Source organism: Lontra canadensis, unplaced genomic scaffold, assembly GCF_010015895.1.
Source record: "Lontra canadensis isolate GAN:19392208 unplaced genomic scaffold, GSC_riverotter_1.0 scaffold27, whole genome shotgun sequence".
Taxonomy (NCBI): domain Eukaryota; kingdom Metazoa; phylum Chordata; class Mammalia; order Carnivora; family Mustelidae; genus Lontra; species Lontra canadensis.
In genome coordinates, this window is record NW_022631021.1 from 1,719,775 (window position 1) to 1,733,916 (window position 14,142).

Consider the following 14,142-nt stretch of genomic DNA (forward strand, 5'->3'; position numbering starts at 1 on the left):
GAAATTAAAATTTACTGCCCTTCATATATTAGTATTTGTTATATAACTACCATCTGTCATTTGTTGAGTACTGGGTATGTGAGTCCTTTCTGTGTATTAATGCACTAGATCCTCACAGCAGCCCATGGGGACACCAGCCTCAGAGAGGGTAGGTAACTTGCTCAACGTCATAGAACGCATGAATAGAAGAGCCAGGTTCTAAACCCAGGTAGTCTGGCTCCAGAGTTTCTCTCTTAACCTCTCTGTTGTGCCCTCTTTTGTCACATTTGAAGATGTCTCCCCAGATCCATGGTAGGAACGTTGAGAGGCCGCAGAGTCTCTAAGCCCAGTGGCAGATTTTTATAGGGTGACTGGGAACTGAATCCGAAATGTAAACCGAGTGTTAATTTTTTTTTTTTTTTTTCCTAAACAGGTTCTAATTTTGACTAGCAGGAAAAAAAAGCTACCAACCTGCCAGTTACTGAAGGATTAGGATTCATTGGGTTCTGGTTGTGCAAGGTTTTCTGAATAAGACTATAATATGAAAACTTAAAAAAGAAAAAAGGCTATAATAAAGTCAGCTTTGATTCAGTAAAACAGGAGTACCCTACTCTCTCCAGCCAGTCCTGATGCCGGCCTCCTTTTATCCCACCAGGGGTGTCCTAAGCATTTCTGCTCTTCTACAGATTGGTGCCCCATCTTTTAAGCATTTCTTTTTTGTTGAAAAAATTATAGGAGTGATGTTTCTCACTGTTTGGATGGGAACAAACCCTGGCTACATCATGCCCGGAGGCTTACAACTATGGTGTACGTTAGAATTGCATTGAAAGCTATTTAAAAATATAGATGCTTGGGTGGGTTCCACGTATACCATTACTCTGATATTACCATTCTCATTTTTGCTTTAGTACCTTCTAGTTTTTGTCTAATATATATGTATTTTTTTACTTCTTTGCAGTAACTGTATGGGAAAAAATTGGTCTTATTTGTTAAAAAAAAAATCCATCTCTAAGAAAAACTTCACACACAAAGTGGAAGTGAGAAGTGGATTTTTTTTTTCAATTAAAAAATGTCTTTTCTAATTAAGGAAGTAAGACATGTCCTTTTAGAAAGCTTGGGAAAGAGGTGCATTTTTGTACCTCAAAAATAAATTGTTTTCTAAAGAAGCAGTGTGAACCACAGAGTAAAAGAATTCTGGACAGATGTGAGACTGGCCCTCCTCATGACTAGGCTGCTTAAACCCTGGAAGGATTGACAAGTGCCTGGAGTGACCTTTCCTCTGGGTGAAGACCAAGGTCCCTGGGCAAGGAAGCAGGCATCTCTATCCAGAGCCCTTCCACACAGATGAAGTGGTCCCTCAAAGCCTCATAGGAACTTTGTGGTCAGAAGCATATCGTGGGTTAGTGCAAGTTATTAGGGGAAGGTGAGAAACTATTCTCCTTGAAGGGTTTTTGCAGCTCCCCTCCTCTCAGGCATAGGAGAGCAGCAGTGGATGTGTTAGTCATTGAAATTGCTCATTTTGCCCCCTCTGCCTTCTTGGTCTATATGCAGTGGTCTGACGCCCCCCAAACGCAGCCGTGGGAAGCCAGCCCTATCTCGCGTCCCCTTCCTGGAAGGTGTAAATGGAGATTCTGACTACAGCAGCTCAGGTGAGGAGCGGTATACTGGTGGATCTGGGGAGGCGGGGCAGGCCTTCCAAAGAACCAGCTCTGTGGGCTGCAGCCAGACCCGTAGCTCCTAAAACTCTTGGGCACGGGCGTGGAGATGGCTCCCCGTCCCAGGCCATTCAAACTCTTTTTTTTTTTTTTTTTTGAACTTCATCCTAAATTTGAATAGTAATATATGCCCATGATAACAAAAATCAAAAAGGTACAAAGGGTGCATAATGAAAAGTCAGGGGTCCTTTCCTTAGAAAAACCACTGCTAGCAGTTTCTTTTGTGTCTCCCTAGATGAAATTTATATAAGCCAAGACCTATGCATATATTTAGGAGGGTACGTAGAGAAGCTAATATACATGTGTTCCTCTAAACCATGCCTTTTTTCAGTTAGTAATATATCTTGGAGATGCTTCTGTGCTTTTTATTGGCTGCCTGATGTCCCATTATCTAGGAGTGCCAGTCCTTCACAGGTGGACATGTAGATTGTTTTCACTTCTTTGTTATAATCAGTGAGCAACTTGTACACAGATCATTTTGTATCGCTGGGGAGCATGCACTTCTGTAGAGAAGTGGAGCTGCTGTACGTGAGAGAAATGTGTACTTGTAGTTTCCAGAGACATTGCCAGTCTGCCCTCACTGGAGTGATCAGTGACAGCCTGGATCACTGAATCTCACACATTGCCCTGAGATTTCATGGGATCCAGTGCTTCCAGCCACATCCTCATGAGACATTCTACTCCGGCTGGTCCAAACAGTGACATACATGGACTGAGAACAGGACAAGGCAGGGCCATAAGAGAGGGCTGGTTGGTGCTCAGGTGGAGTGGGGACAGGGCGGGCCCTCCTGTGCAGCGGGGCGGTGCACTCTGGATGCCCCGTGAAGCTTCCATATAACACACAGGCGTCAGGGCCTCTCTTCTTTCCTTTTCCCAACCGCTTTACTTTTCCTTAGCATCAGTTTCTTTCTCATACGTGTGTTGAGGAATGCATGCCTGTGTGTTTCACTGTTGTCTGACTGTCAGCACCCAGAAAGCAGGGCTCATGTCTAGATGAATTGGATCAGCATCTAACACAAAACTGGCAGCAGATTGGCACCTACATTATGATTCTGGTAGTGACATTTTACTCTTATTTTTAAAACCATATACTTATAAAATGATGCCAAAGGAAATTTAAAAATTTCGACCCTCTGATGTCCCATCATCACCTTAACACAGTTGTCTTCATTTCTCTCTGTGGCCTTCTGTTTATTTTAGGCACATTTTTAACAAAATGTTAATCCAGAACATTTCATTTTCTGCATTTTTCAACGTTCTCTCATACTTTTTCATGTTGACACGACCTTTATTTAACTCATATTAGTGGAACAACGTATCTTCCAATCAGTGCATTATAGTTTACTTAACTCTTTTATTGTTAGACTTTTGGTTATTTCCAACTTTCAACATTATACATAATGTAGTAAATGTGTATTTTTGTTCAAAATCCTTTTATTCATTTTTAAAGTTATTTTTCTTTGAATACATTCCCACGGAAGGAATGTACTGAAGCAGATGATTCATACTTTTTTTTTAATGGCTCTTGAGACATACCGCCAAATTATATATATTTTTAAAGATTTATTTATTTTTAGAGTGAGAGGGAGAGAGAAAGTGCGTACATGCAAGCAGGGGGAGGGGCGGAGGGAGCGAATCTCAAACAGACTCCCTGCTCGGCATGGAGCCCAACACAGGGCTCAGTCTGGACCCTGAGATCATGACCAGAGCAAGAATCACGAGTCAGATGCTTAATCGACTGAGCCACCTACATGCCCCCTGCCAAATTATATTCTTAAGGATTAGACTGGTCTGCAGTTTCTTCAACAGTGTGTGATTGCACCAGTTTCCCCACAGCCTTCCTCTTTAATGTTAGATTTTATCCTTTTGTTGTTACTGCTTTTGACCCAGTGCATAAAAAGCAATACCTTGGGGTGCCTGAGTGGTTCAGTCTGTTAAGCGGTTGCCTTCAGCCCAGGTTATGATCCTGGGGTCCTGGGATCAAGCTCTGTGTCCGGCTCTCTGCTCGGCAGGGAGAGTGCTTCCCCTTTCTCTCTGCACACCCCCTCCCTGGCTCATGTCCTCTCTTTATCTCTCTCTCTCTCAAATAAATAAATCTTTAAAAAAGAAACAGTACCTCATTATTAGTAGTACATTTTTTTTTTTAATTATAAATGAGGGTGGTAATATTCTTTAGGAATATAATTTCCATTCTGGAGAAGTCTGGGGCCTTTTCCTTGATTGTGCTTGGTCACCTTGAGTTCTCAGTTTCTAGCTGTGGGGAGGGGAAGGGAGGTTCCTCTTTCTGTTCAGGAGCATTTGTGAAGTCCATCGAAGCGTGCTGGTGCATCGGGTGTAGAACAGAGTAAGCTGGAGAGATGTGGTACCTGCCCTGAGCGGGACACCGTCTAAGGTTCTGAGAAAAGCATGTCCATGAGGGACCTGCAGACCTGCTAGGCTCTGCTGAGTCCTGTGTTTCCAGGTGACCTGGGTGGCCAGGCGTGGCCCTGTCAGGAAAGAACTCATTTATTAGCAAGTGGTTTTCCTGGGATGTCTGTCCCAGGCATCTTTTTCCATGAAGCCTCTATTGGGAGGCTCACCACGCAGGGAGGCCCAGAGAGCAGGTTGTGGTTTTGTCAAGTTGCATTGTCATTCTTCTTCCTGGGGTCCTGGTAATGAAGCAGTCATATTTTTCCAAGGAATACCATCCTAGGGTTCTAGTCCAGAGGTCAGCAGACTAACATATTGCCTGTTTTTTTGTAGGGCCTGCAGGCTAAAATGGTTTTTACATTTTTAAATGATTGAAAAGAAAATCAAAAGAAGAATGATATTTTATAACACATGAAAATTGCATGAAATTCAAATTTCAGTGCCTAAAAATAAAATTTTATGGGGACACAGCCATATTCATTCCTTTACAGAATATCTATGGCTGTTTTCATGCTGCAACAATAGAGTTGAGTGGTTGCAACAGAGACCATGTGGACTGTAAAACCTAAAATATTTATCATTTGGCCCTTTACAAAACAAGTTTGCCGACCTCTGGTCTAGTCGTAAGAACTAAGGAAAGGCCAGGGAAGAGGAAGGGTGGAGGGGATGTAACTGACTCATTCCTGGGTTGCCCCAGTCAAATGGAGGCCACAGGCAGGCCTCCTGGGCACCATTCCAAGTCCCCTTTGGGTGCTGTCTCCTCCCCTCCCCCACCCCCAGGCAGAAGCCTCCTGATGCCCTTTGAAGACCGCGGAGACCTGGAGCCCCTGGAGCTGGTGTGGGCCAAGTGCCGAGGCTATCCCTCCTACCCTGCCTTGGTGAGTCTGCCCCAGACACCACTCTCCTCCCTTCCCTGGGCTGTTCTGGCCCCTGTCTTGCCTTGGGGGCTTATCTGATTGGATCAAGCCAGCAGAGTACGGTGGGGGTCAGGGTGCCTTTAGCCACAGAAGAGAGGGAGGTTTTACCCCAGCCTGGGTGGGTCAACCCATCAAGGCCCCCAGCTTGGAGCACTCAAAATAGGGTAAAAATATGAAGACAGAGACTTGGGCTTATAAGGATTTAATAGCATTTATTTATTTGCTTATGCATAAAAGTAATGTATGCTTGTTGTAGAGAATTTATTAAACATTTGTCATGCAAATTCTTGAAATACTGAGGAAAGTATGGTTTTTCTCATGTTGTGGGGAAGGAAATTGAGGGTCTGTCTGTTGCCTGTGGTCATCTAGCTATTAAATAGCAGGGTTGGAATTTGAGCCCAAGGCTCAACATGTGTGATGGCAAAGCCTGTGTTCTGAGCCACTACGTTCAAAATCACCCATAGTCTCATCTATTCGGAGATTACCTCCTGGTATATAGCCACTCAGCTTTTCTAAAAAATGCATAAATATGAGATCATACTCTGTTTAACCTCCCTTTCACTTAACAGTGTACCATGAACACGCATGTCTTGTGCCATTAAACATTCTTTATCAACATCACTTTAATGACTGCATTATCCTCAGTTGTATGCATGCACCTTATTTAACCATTCTGTAGTTGCTTATTTAGGTTGTTTGAGTTTTTCACTATGACAAGTAGCTGGCAGTAAACATGACTATAATTTTACTTTGTGCACATCATGATGATTTCTGTATAGTGAATTCTTAGAGGTGCCTTCTTGGGGCAAGGTCTCTGCAAAATTCTGATACAAATTGCCAAGCTGCCCTTTAGAAAGTTAGTTTCAGTGTCTACTCCCACCAGTAGTTGCTAAAATTTCTCATTTTTTCCGTAGTAGCAGTAGCTAAAAATTCTGTTTTTATCACCTTGATTGTTATTTCTTAGAGCTCCCTCTGTACTGTGGAGGTAATGTCCATCTGGCGCTGGAAGATAGTGATTCTAAACCTTTGGGACATGCCAGAATCATGGAGGAATTTTTTTAAACAATACGGATACTGAGGCCCCATCTCAGAACGACCCAGTGAGAATAAGGCCAAACTAAGCAATGAATATTTTCTTAATTTTAATTTAATTTAATTTTATTAGAGAGCAGCACGAGATGGGTTGGGGGAGAGGGAGAGAGAGAATCTTAGGCTCCATACTCAGTGTGGAGCCTCATGTGGGGCCTGATCTCAGGACCCCAAGATGATGACCTGAGCTAAAATCAAGAGTTAGGTGCCTAACTGACTGAGCCACCAGATGCCTCTAGCTATAAATATTTTTTAAAAACCTTCCCAGATGATCTGTAATCAGGGTTGTGAACTACCCTGACAACTGCTTGCATGTATACAGGGTTCCGGGCTTCTCACGGTTCTTTCGGGTCTAATAGCAGCTTGTTAAGGTCACGAAGGCAGAAACTCTGACCCTTTTGGGCTGGAGGAAGCTACAGCTCTAAGAGGTTGTACAACTTGCTGGGGCCATACTGGAATGCCTTTTGCCTACCTCACTCCCCCTGTAATGGCAGGTGGGGGGATCCACGCAGTGATCTAACTGTTGAGGAGGTTGGGCCTGGGGTCTGTGCCCTGTTGTCACTGAGACCGCAGCGTAATTGCCGAGGAAGTGCTTAAAGCTGTACAGGTTTGATACTGGTTTTTTTTAAGTCTCACAGTGCAAAAACAAACAACAACAACAGAAGTCTAAAACTGGTCTCTTTTTTTCCCTTTTTAGTTATCTTCTTTATCATAACATTTTCTTTCATGATTAAATAAATTCAGCCACCACCTGAGAAAACCCACCTCCTGAACACAGCCTGTGTTTTTATTTTGGTTTACACTCTCCCAGTTCTCCTGTGCATTCTTAAATGTGTACTTGTGTCCATAATGAATATACGGTTTTCGAATGGTTTTTTTTGGCTCTTGTTTTAAAAAATGTCTTTTTCTATAAAATAATGTGCCTGTACTATAGAAGTTTTGGAAAAGTAGCAGGAACCCCACCATTCTAGCATGTCAGCTGTAAGCGTTTTGCATCATGTCTTGTCTCTGTTTATGTAGTAAGGCTCTAATAATAGTGTATGTAGACGTTTATTAGATAATGCGTTAAAGTGTATCACAAGCCACGTTGTTTTACATCTGCATAACATTTGAGCGAATGGTCCATCGTTTGTTATTTTGGGACATATTTGCCTGTATCTTCTTTAAAAAGGGAGGAGAGCTCTCCTTGAGGGGCGACTTACCCACCTTGCTTCTGCTTGGGGCAGGGGCAGGGGCAGGGGGTGGCATTTTTCACCATCTGCCAGCTCTCCTCCCTCCCTTTCCAAGGCAGGAACCAGCATGGCTTTAGTGAAGAGTGGCCCCACTATCTTGTTCAATTGAGGAAGTTCAGGCGGGCTTGTGTGGTGGTTCTCATTAGGACCCTTAGCTTCGGTCCCAGGGGGGACAGACAGGCTGGGAGATAGAGTTTTGACCAAACTACACAGCTGGGGGCAGGGTAGGGGCGGTTCTTCCTTAGAGCACACTCTTAACCAAAACACCTGCTTTCAGCTTCTTATCTTGAGAGCGAAGTAGGGAAGCTGGCAGACACCCAAAGGTAAATAGCCAGAGCAGTTTATTATGAGAACAGGCCCCCTGGGACAGGGTATGGCAATTAATATCGTTCCATCTCTGGAGAAAGCTGCTTCCTCAGTACATTTCCAAGCCCCTCTGGCCTCAGCACACAGAGATGATCAGCCCACTGCTCTGGAAATGAGGTCTGTGTAGGGCAGCAGGCAGCAGAGGCTCAAGCCACTGTGGCCACAGCCAGCCATGTCCTCCTGTGCCTGGTGCTTTCCTCAGTCAGCTGATAGCTAGCTGTCAGCAGACTTCTCCGCATCAGTAAGAAGATGAAATAAGATGGTGATGTGTGAATAAGTAGGAGCTTTGGTCACTGTCAGTGCTTCCTAGAGCTAGAGGTCACGCTTGTCAATGTCACCAGGCATTCTGCAGAGCCCCTGTCCTGTGGAGCTTGCAGCCCCGAGCATTAATTCCTCTGGTGGCCCTTCTTTCTAGCCACATCATTCCCCCCTCTCCAGCAACCCTCCAAGTTCAGTCTTACAGCATTTTTCTGATGCCCACAAATGTACCTAGTCCACACAGCAGGCAGAATATAGTCAGAAAAATAGTGGGGAGCCAGGGCCTCTGGTAGGTAGAACCAAAGGGATGGGCCCTGATGCTGTTGCAGAAGCTCCTTCCTAGTGGTGGTGTCTAGGAAGGCCCCGGAGCCTTTGATATGAATTGCAGAGGTTTTAAAGGGAAATTGACAAGGGCAAAAATGGCCTCTACTCCCTTCCCCTAAGGGACATTGGGAAGAATGAATTTGCCAGTCTGGCCTGGACATCACAGATACCCCCTCAATTCTGACACACACACACCAGTGTCCCCTCCCCCACCTCCTCCCCCCACCCCCGGATTCACATTGCTTCTGTTTCAGCTCTGGGCCCCAAAGCTTCGTGGAGCAAGCTCACTTATTGGAAGAATTGACTGAGCAGGGCTAGAGGATTAGACCAATGAACTGGGAAAGGAGAGCCGAGACTTCCATTTTGGGGTTCTGGGGGGTCACAGAAGAGGTCAGCCCCCTTCATCACTTGGTTGTGGGCCTGGCTAAGGCCCTACATAGCTTGGTGGGGGGCAGGTTCAGGAGGGAGTCCTGGTGCAGCATGCTCTGCTCACCCCCTCCACCCACAGCTGAGGGCCATCTTTTTTCCTGCCTCCAGATCATCGATCCCAAGATGCCCCGGGAGGGCCTCCTGCACAATGGTGTCCCCATCCCTGTCCCCCCTCTGGATGTGCTGAAGCTGGGAGAGCAGAAACAGGCCGAGGCTGGAGAGAAGCTCTTCCTTGTCCTCTTCTTTGACAACAAGCGCACCTGGTGAGTGGGTGCTCCCGCCAGGAGGTTGCACCAGTGTGTGGGCTGCTGGCCCGACTGGGAGGCTGTGCACAAAATGCCATGCTGGGGAGGTCCAAGGAGGGCTCTGGACTCCATAACCCTGCCTCCATCCAGGTAAGGTGAAGCATTACCAGCATGGCTGCCCCTGGCACATTAATAGTAGCTGTCTCAGGTCAGATTCCCTGGGAAACCCCCTGAGGTGGAGATTTCTATCAGGAGGCTTACTGGGGAGAGCTGTGGGAATGAGGGATGTAGGGCTGGGCAGAGGGACCTGTGGAACAGGGTCACATTTGCTATAGAGGCCTCCGCTGTTCCTCAGGGGAGCTCGGGAGCTGGGAGGCTTATTAGCGATGTCAGGATTTGGGTCTGTGCGTCTGTGCCTTTGTATGCTCCTGTCAACTAGTCACTGAATGCTGGCTGCCCCTGGGTGGGGGTCGGGGGGGAGGTCACCTTGGCCATGTGGAGGTGATTCCTGGAGAAGATTCGGCTGAGAGCCTCCCCATGGATGTGGGCATGTGTGTCTTAGTCCTCGGGTCGGGGGATGTGGAGGTGGAGTGGTTCTGAGCAGTGCAAGGTCCATGGCAAAGGGCTTACTTGCCCTTCAAGATCTCTCTTAGCAGCAGGAAACTTTTTTCACTTCTTCTATAGAATGAGAAGGTAGGACTAGCCAGTCCAGATAATAATAGCTACCACTAATTGTTTACTCCGTGTCCTTATGCAAATTGATTTACATACATAATCTCATTTAATTCTCATTAAATCTTCCATCAAACTCCTCCAGTCCATTTTGCAGCTGAGGAAACTGGGGCTCGGAAAGTTAAGACCCCCATAGCCAGAACTGGGATACAAACCATGATCTGGCTCCAAAGGCTAGCTTTTAACCATATGTTAGATTCACCTGGGGATCTTTAAACACACACACACACACACACACACACACACACACACACACACAGGCTAGCTTTTAACCATATGTTAGATTCATCTGGGGATCTTTAAACACACACACACACACACACACACAGGCCAGCTTTTAACCATATGTTAGATTCACCTGGGGATCTTTAAACACACACACACACACACACACACACCCACCCAGGTGTGGTCGCCACCAAGGAATCATTGATTCTTGGTATCAGCCCCAGTTCCTAGCCATAGTTCCCTGATGTCCCAAGGCAGGGTGAGGGCTAACCCTCATATGGGCCTTTCTTGGCTCCCAGGTCCTGACAGCCCTAAGCAGAGTGAGTGGGGCTCAGGGAAGGGCCTGGCTGCAAAACAAGTCCTTTGGAGACGACCTGCCTGGAGTGTCCCAGTCTGTCTCCTCCTGTTCTGTTGCCTCCTCTGGCTTTACTTGTCCTAGGCAGATGGCCCAGAGGTGCCGCTTAATGTGACCCACCACACCGCAGGCCTCTTGCTGTGCTTGTGTTTTAGGCAATGGCTTCCAAGGGACAAAGTGCTGCCCCTGGGTGTGGAAGACACTGTGGACAAGCTCAAGATGCTGGAAGGCCGCAAGACCAGCATCCGAAAGTCGGTGCAGGTGGCTTATGACCGTGCAATGATCCACTTGAGCCGGGTCCGGGGGCCCCACTCCTTCGTCACCTCCAGCTACCTGTAAGGGCAGGGCCTGGCCTGCGTCTGCCTGTCCTCCCTCTGTCCCATGAGGAACAGAGGCCTCTTCCTGCCCCAGCCAGTCGTATGGCCGGCAGCTCCCCCCCTCCATGGCAGGCCAGGGACTGGGTTGTGTCCTCCCCACGGGCAAGGCCCCAGTTTTGACCAACTGCGTGGTTCCCCTGGTGGGCCTGCTGTGTGCCAAAAACTCCCACCTGAGCTTGCTCAGGGGCTAGTCCACTGAAGAACCAGTTAGAAGTAGAAATAGCTGTGAGGCTTAGGCCCAGCCAAGGAGATGGACCTGAGCCCAGAATGCAAGAGGTCCTAGGCTCAAAGGTGTGCCTGGCCCCTTCCTCCCCACTCCCAGCTAACTACGCCTCAGGGCAAGTGAGGCTCTGACATTGACCCCAGAGGTGCTGTGGATACACGAGGGTCCCACAGGGAAGCTCACGGAGCTCACCCTCTCTCCCCTCATCACCCATTCTCATACCTCTTCCCTGTCCCATCTTCTGCACAGTGCCGTCTTTTTCCCATGTTCCTTTCCTTTGTGCCAAATGGACAGAAACCATCACCAAACTGGTCTTTTTTTTCTTCTTCTTTTTATGTCTCATTCCCTTTGAGGCCAGCTGCTATGCTAGGTGGGTGCCTCCGCCTGGCTCCTCAGGGCCCAGGACAGAAGGCAGCCTACCACTTGGGTGACCCCTCCACCAGCACTTCCCCCCACCTGTATTTGCTGCAGACACACAGCTGGGGCCAGGCTCTGAAGGCTTGCCCCCTTGACCGAGGCGAGGCCCCTCTTCCCCTTTCCTTGTGTGCCGAGTGGCGGGCTGAGGCTTGGTGGGCTCCTGTCAGACCAGGCTGGTTGGCCGAGTGTCCATCCGTCCACTTGGATGGCGAGGGCTGTGGGGTGCATCCGTGCTCTTCAGCTGGGTCTAACCCCTCCTGTCCTGTCTCTGTGGTCCTCACTGTCTGCCGCCATGGATGGTGGGGCCCGCAGTCCAGCCGCCCCCTGCCTGCACTCTGCCCTGCCCAGCCTCTGCTGCTCCCGCTCCCGCACTCCAGGGGACACCATGCTTTTGTTTCTCACTCTCTGTCCTCTTCCCTTTCCTCCTTTCAACTCCCCTCCCCACCTTCACCTTCTCAAAAATGGAAGGAAAAAAAAAAACCAACTGTGAAATGGGGAATGCTGACTGACAAACCAACACAACTTTCAGAGGCTTCGATGTCTATTCTCTGGATGATTCTTTTCACCTCTTAAGCACCAAAGCCGCCAGGTCGCAGGCCACTGATCGCCATGTTGATTTTTAATCTGATGTTCTTTTTAATTGTTTTAAATTTTTCATAGGGGAGTTTTGGACAAAACAAAGTCACTGGGGAGATCACTGCCATTTTTACACACTCGACTTTTTAAAAATACAACCAACCAACCACCACAACTTCTTATACATTTGGGACACGAGCCAGGGTTTAAAAGGGAACCAACAAAACTCTCTATAACATAAAGGATGGGGTTTTGGATTTTGTACAATAATAAAAATACAATACAGCATATGGCTAGGGAAGGACATGGTGTATATAATTGTAAAATACTGTTCTAAATTATTGAGGCCTATAGTTTCCATTACTGGAGTCCTCCGTTGTGTGGCTGTTTTAAATGCACACAGTTTAAATGCCCAGGTTTGTTTAAAGGAGCCAATGCGTCCCCCCTCTCCCCAGGTAGTCGGTCAGCTGTGGATTCTGTGACCTTTGTCTCAACCTGTGTTGTAAGATCTCGGGGCTTTCTCTCTCTTTCTCTCTCTGTGTCTCTTTCTTCCCCCGAACACCTTCTCTTTCTTAGTCTCTTTTTTCCCCCAAGCTCCTTGACTCTTTCAGTCTCTCTCTGAGTCTTATTTTTAAAACTGCTCTTTTAGAATGGGAAGCGGCTCAGATCCTGCTGTGGCTCGGGGCCTACGTGTCTCAGTCGCGTCTGCTGTGAAGCACACGATGCTCTATTTATTGTAGAAAGTGACTTTATTTGCTTTCTAGAATTGTTTATAACAGATGGTATAAGAGAGGTAATAAACAGAGAAAAATCTATGCTTGTAAAGAATACAAAAGTTAATTTTACCTACTATAATATGACTGTCTGAAACTTATTTTCTCTCTGAGAAATAAATGTTCTAATGGGCAGTAATTGCTGTGCTGTGTTTGGCGTCGTCCGTGGGGGCCCGCCCCTCGCTTCCTAATTTCTGTAGCCCACCCCCTCCTCAGAAGGCGGGAGCCATTAAGAATGGGGCTGTCTAGCTGTTGCAGGCTCCCGGCTGGAAAGGGCTCTGTCTGTCTGTCTCTTGGACCCCCGGGAGGGGTGTGAAGGTGGGCTCCAACATTGTTTCCCTCCCAAATAGCACCAGCCTCTCAGTCCTGTGGAAGGTCCAGCCTATTGGCCCATGGCTCAGCTTTCCCGTGGCCCTGTTCCTTCGGGACCATCTGTTCCTCATGAAGCAGGAGATGTAGCCCCGTGTCTCTAGCACCTGTTTACCGAGCTTGCCAAATCTGAGACTAGAGGATGCTCACGTCTCCTCTGTCATTGTTGCTGTCCCCATTCTATAGATAGCTGGGACACACAGGCCTAACGTGGGCCTGGCTCCTCCTGGCTCGCCAGAAGGGATCCTAGCGCCAACCTGGTCTTCATTTTGCAGATGACCAAACAGATCAGCAAGATTAAAAGCCTTGTCCAAGGCCAGCCAGCCAACTAATGGCAGCAGAATCCCACGACAAGGATCTGGCCAAGGGTTTCCTGGTGGGCTCCACAGCATCTCAGGGCTATGCTGGCCTTTTCTGTACCAGCCCCCCTCTCTCACTGGCCATATATAGCTCCAGCATTTCTGGAAAGGGACATCTTGAAGAGTAGAGGGTGAGTTTCCAGGGACAAACTGCTCCGTTGCTGGGCCCGGGACAGCATTTCCCCATCCCCTCCCCTGTCCCATCTCTGCTCCTGCCTGGCTCCTGTGCTTGGCTGAGAGTTAAGTGTCACAGCAGGGTGACTGGAGGACAGAGGTCTCCGGATCGCCTCCTCCACGCGGCCTTCAAAATTCTCACTGAAGTCACTAGAGTGTAAAAGTGCTTAATGTGATAATGCATGGTATTTGCCATGCGCTGATAATTTTGGAATTATGCGTTGGGGTTGCAGAGATGCACACCCCCGGCCCACAGGATGCAGGTCCATAGGTGACTCACAGCCTGATTCCTGAGACATGTTGCGGACAGCTCTGAACAAGGAAGCTGGTGTGAGGCTCCCATAGAGGGGAGGAGTTTGAGAAAAGATACCACATTTGGTTGAATAACAAAAGAAGGGAGTTGAGGGAAATTGGAAGGGGAGGTGAACCATGAGAGACTATGGACTCTGAAAAACAATCTGAGGGTTTTGAAGGGGCGGGGGGTGGGAGGTTGGGGGAACCAGGTGGTGGGTATTGGAGAGGGCACGGATTGCATGGAGCCTGGGTGTGGTACAAAAACAATGAATACTGTTATGCTGAAAAGAAATAAAAAATTA

The 14,142-nt window shown here is 47.6% G+C and overlaps 1 protein-coding gene across 4 annotated transcripts in view; it reads left to right on the forward strand.

Moving 5' to 3' along the window:
• The window catches only part of BRPF3 (bromodomain and PHD finger containing 3), a 32,821-nt gene extending 21,688 nt beyond the window's left edge, over positions 1-11,133 (forward strand). For 2 of the 4 annotated variants that reach the window (XM_032864341.1, XM_032864342.1), the window contains exons 10-13: positions 1,531-1,628; positions 4,884-4,981; positions 8,827-8,981; positions 10,434-11,133. In XM_032864341.1, the coding sequence (XP_032720232.1) occupies positions 1,531-1,628; positions 4,884-4,981; positions 8,827-8,981; positions 10,434-10,617 (535 nt within the window). In that variant the 3' untranslated portion in view covers positions 10,618-11,133. Of the gene's footprint in view, positions 1-1,530; positions 1,629-4,883; positions 4,982-8,826; positions 8,982-10,433 lie in introns of those variants that run through there. The other 2 variants (XM_032864343.1, XM_032864344.1) reach the window with 2 other exon arrangements.
• Positions 11,134-14,142: the final 3,009 nt, after the last annotated feature.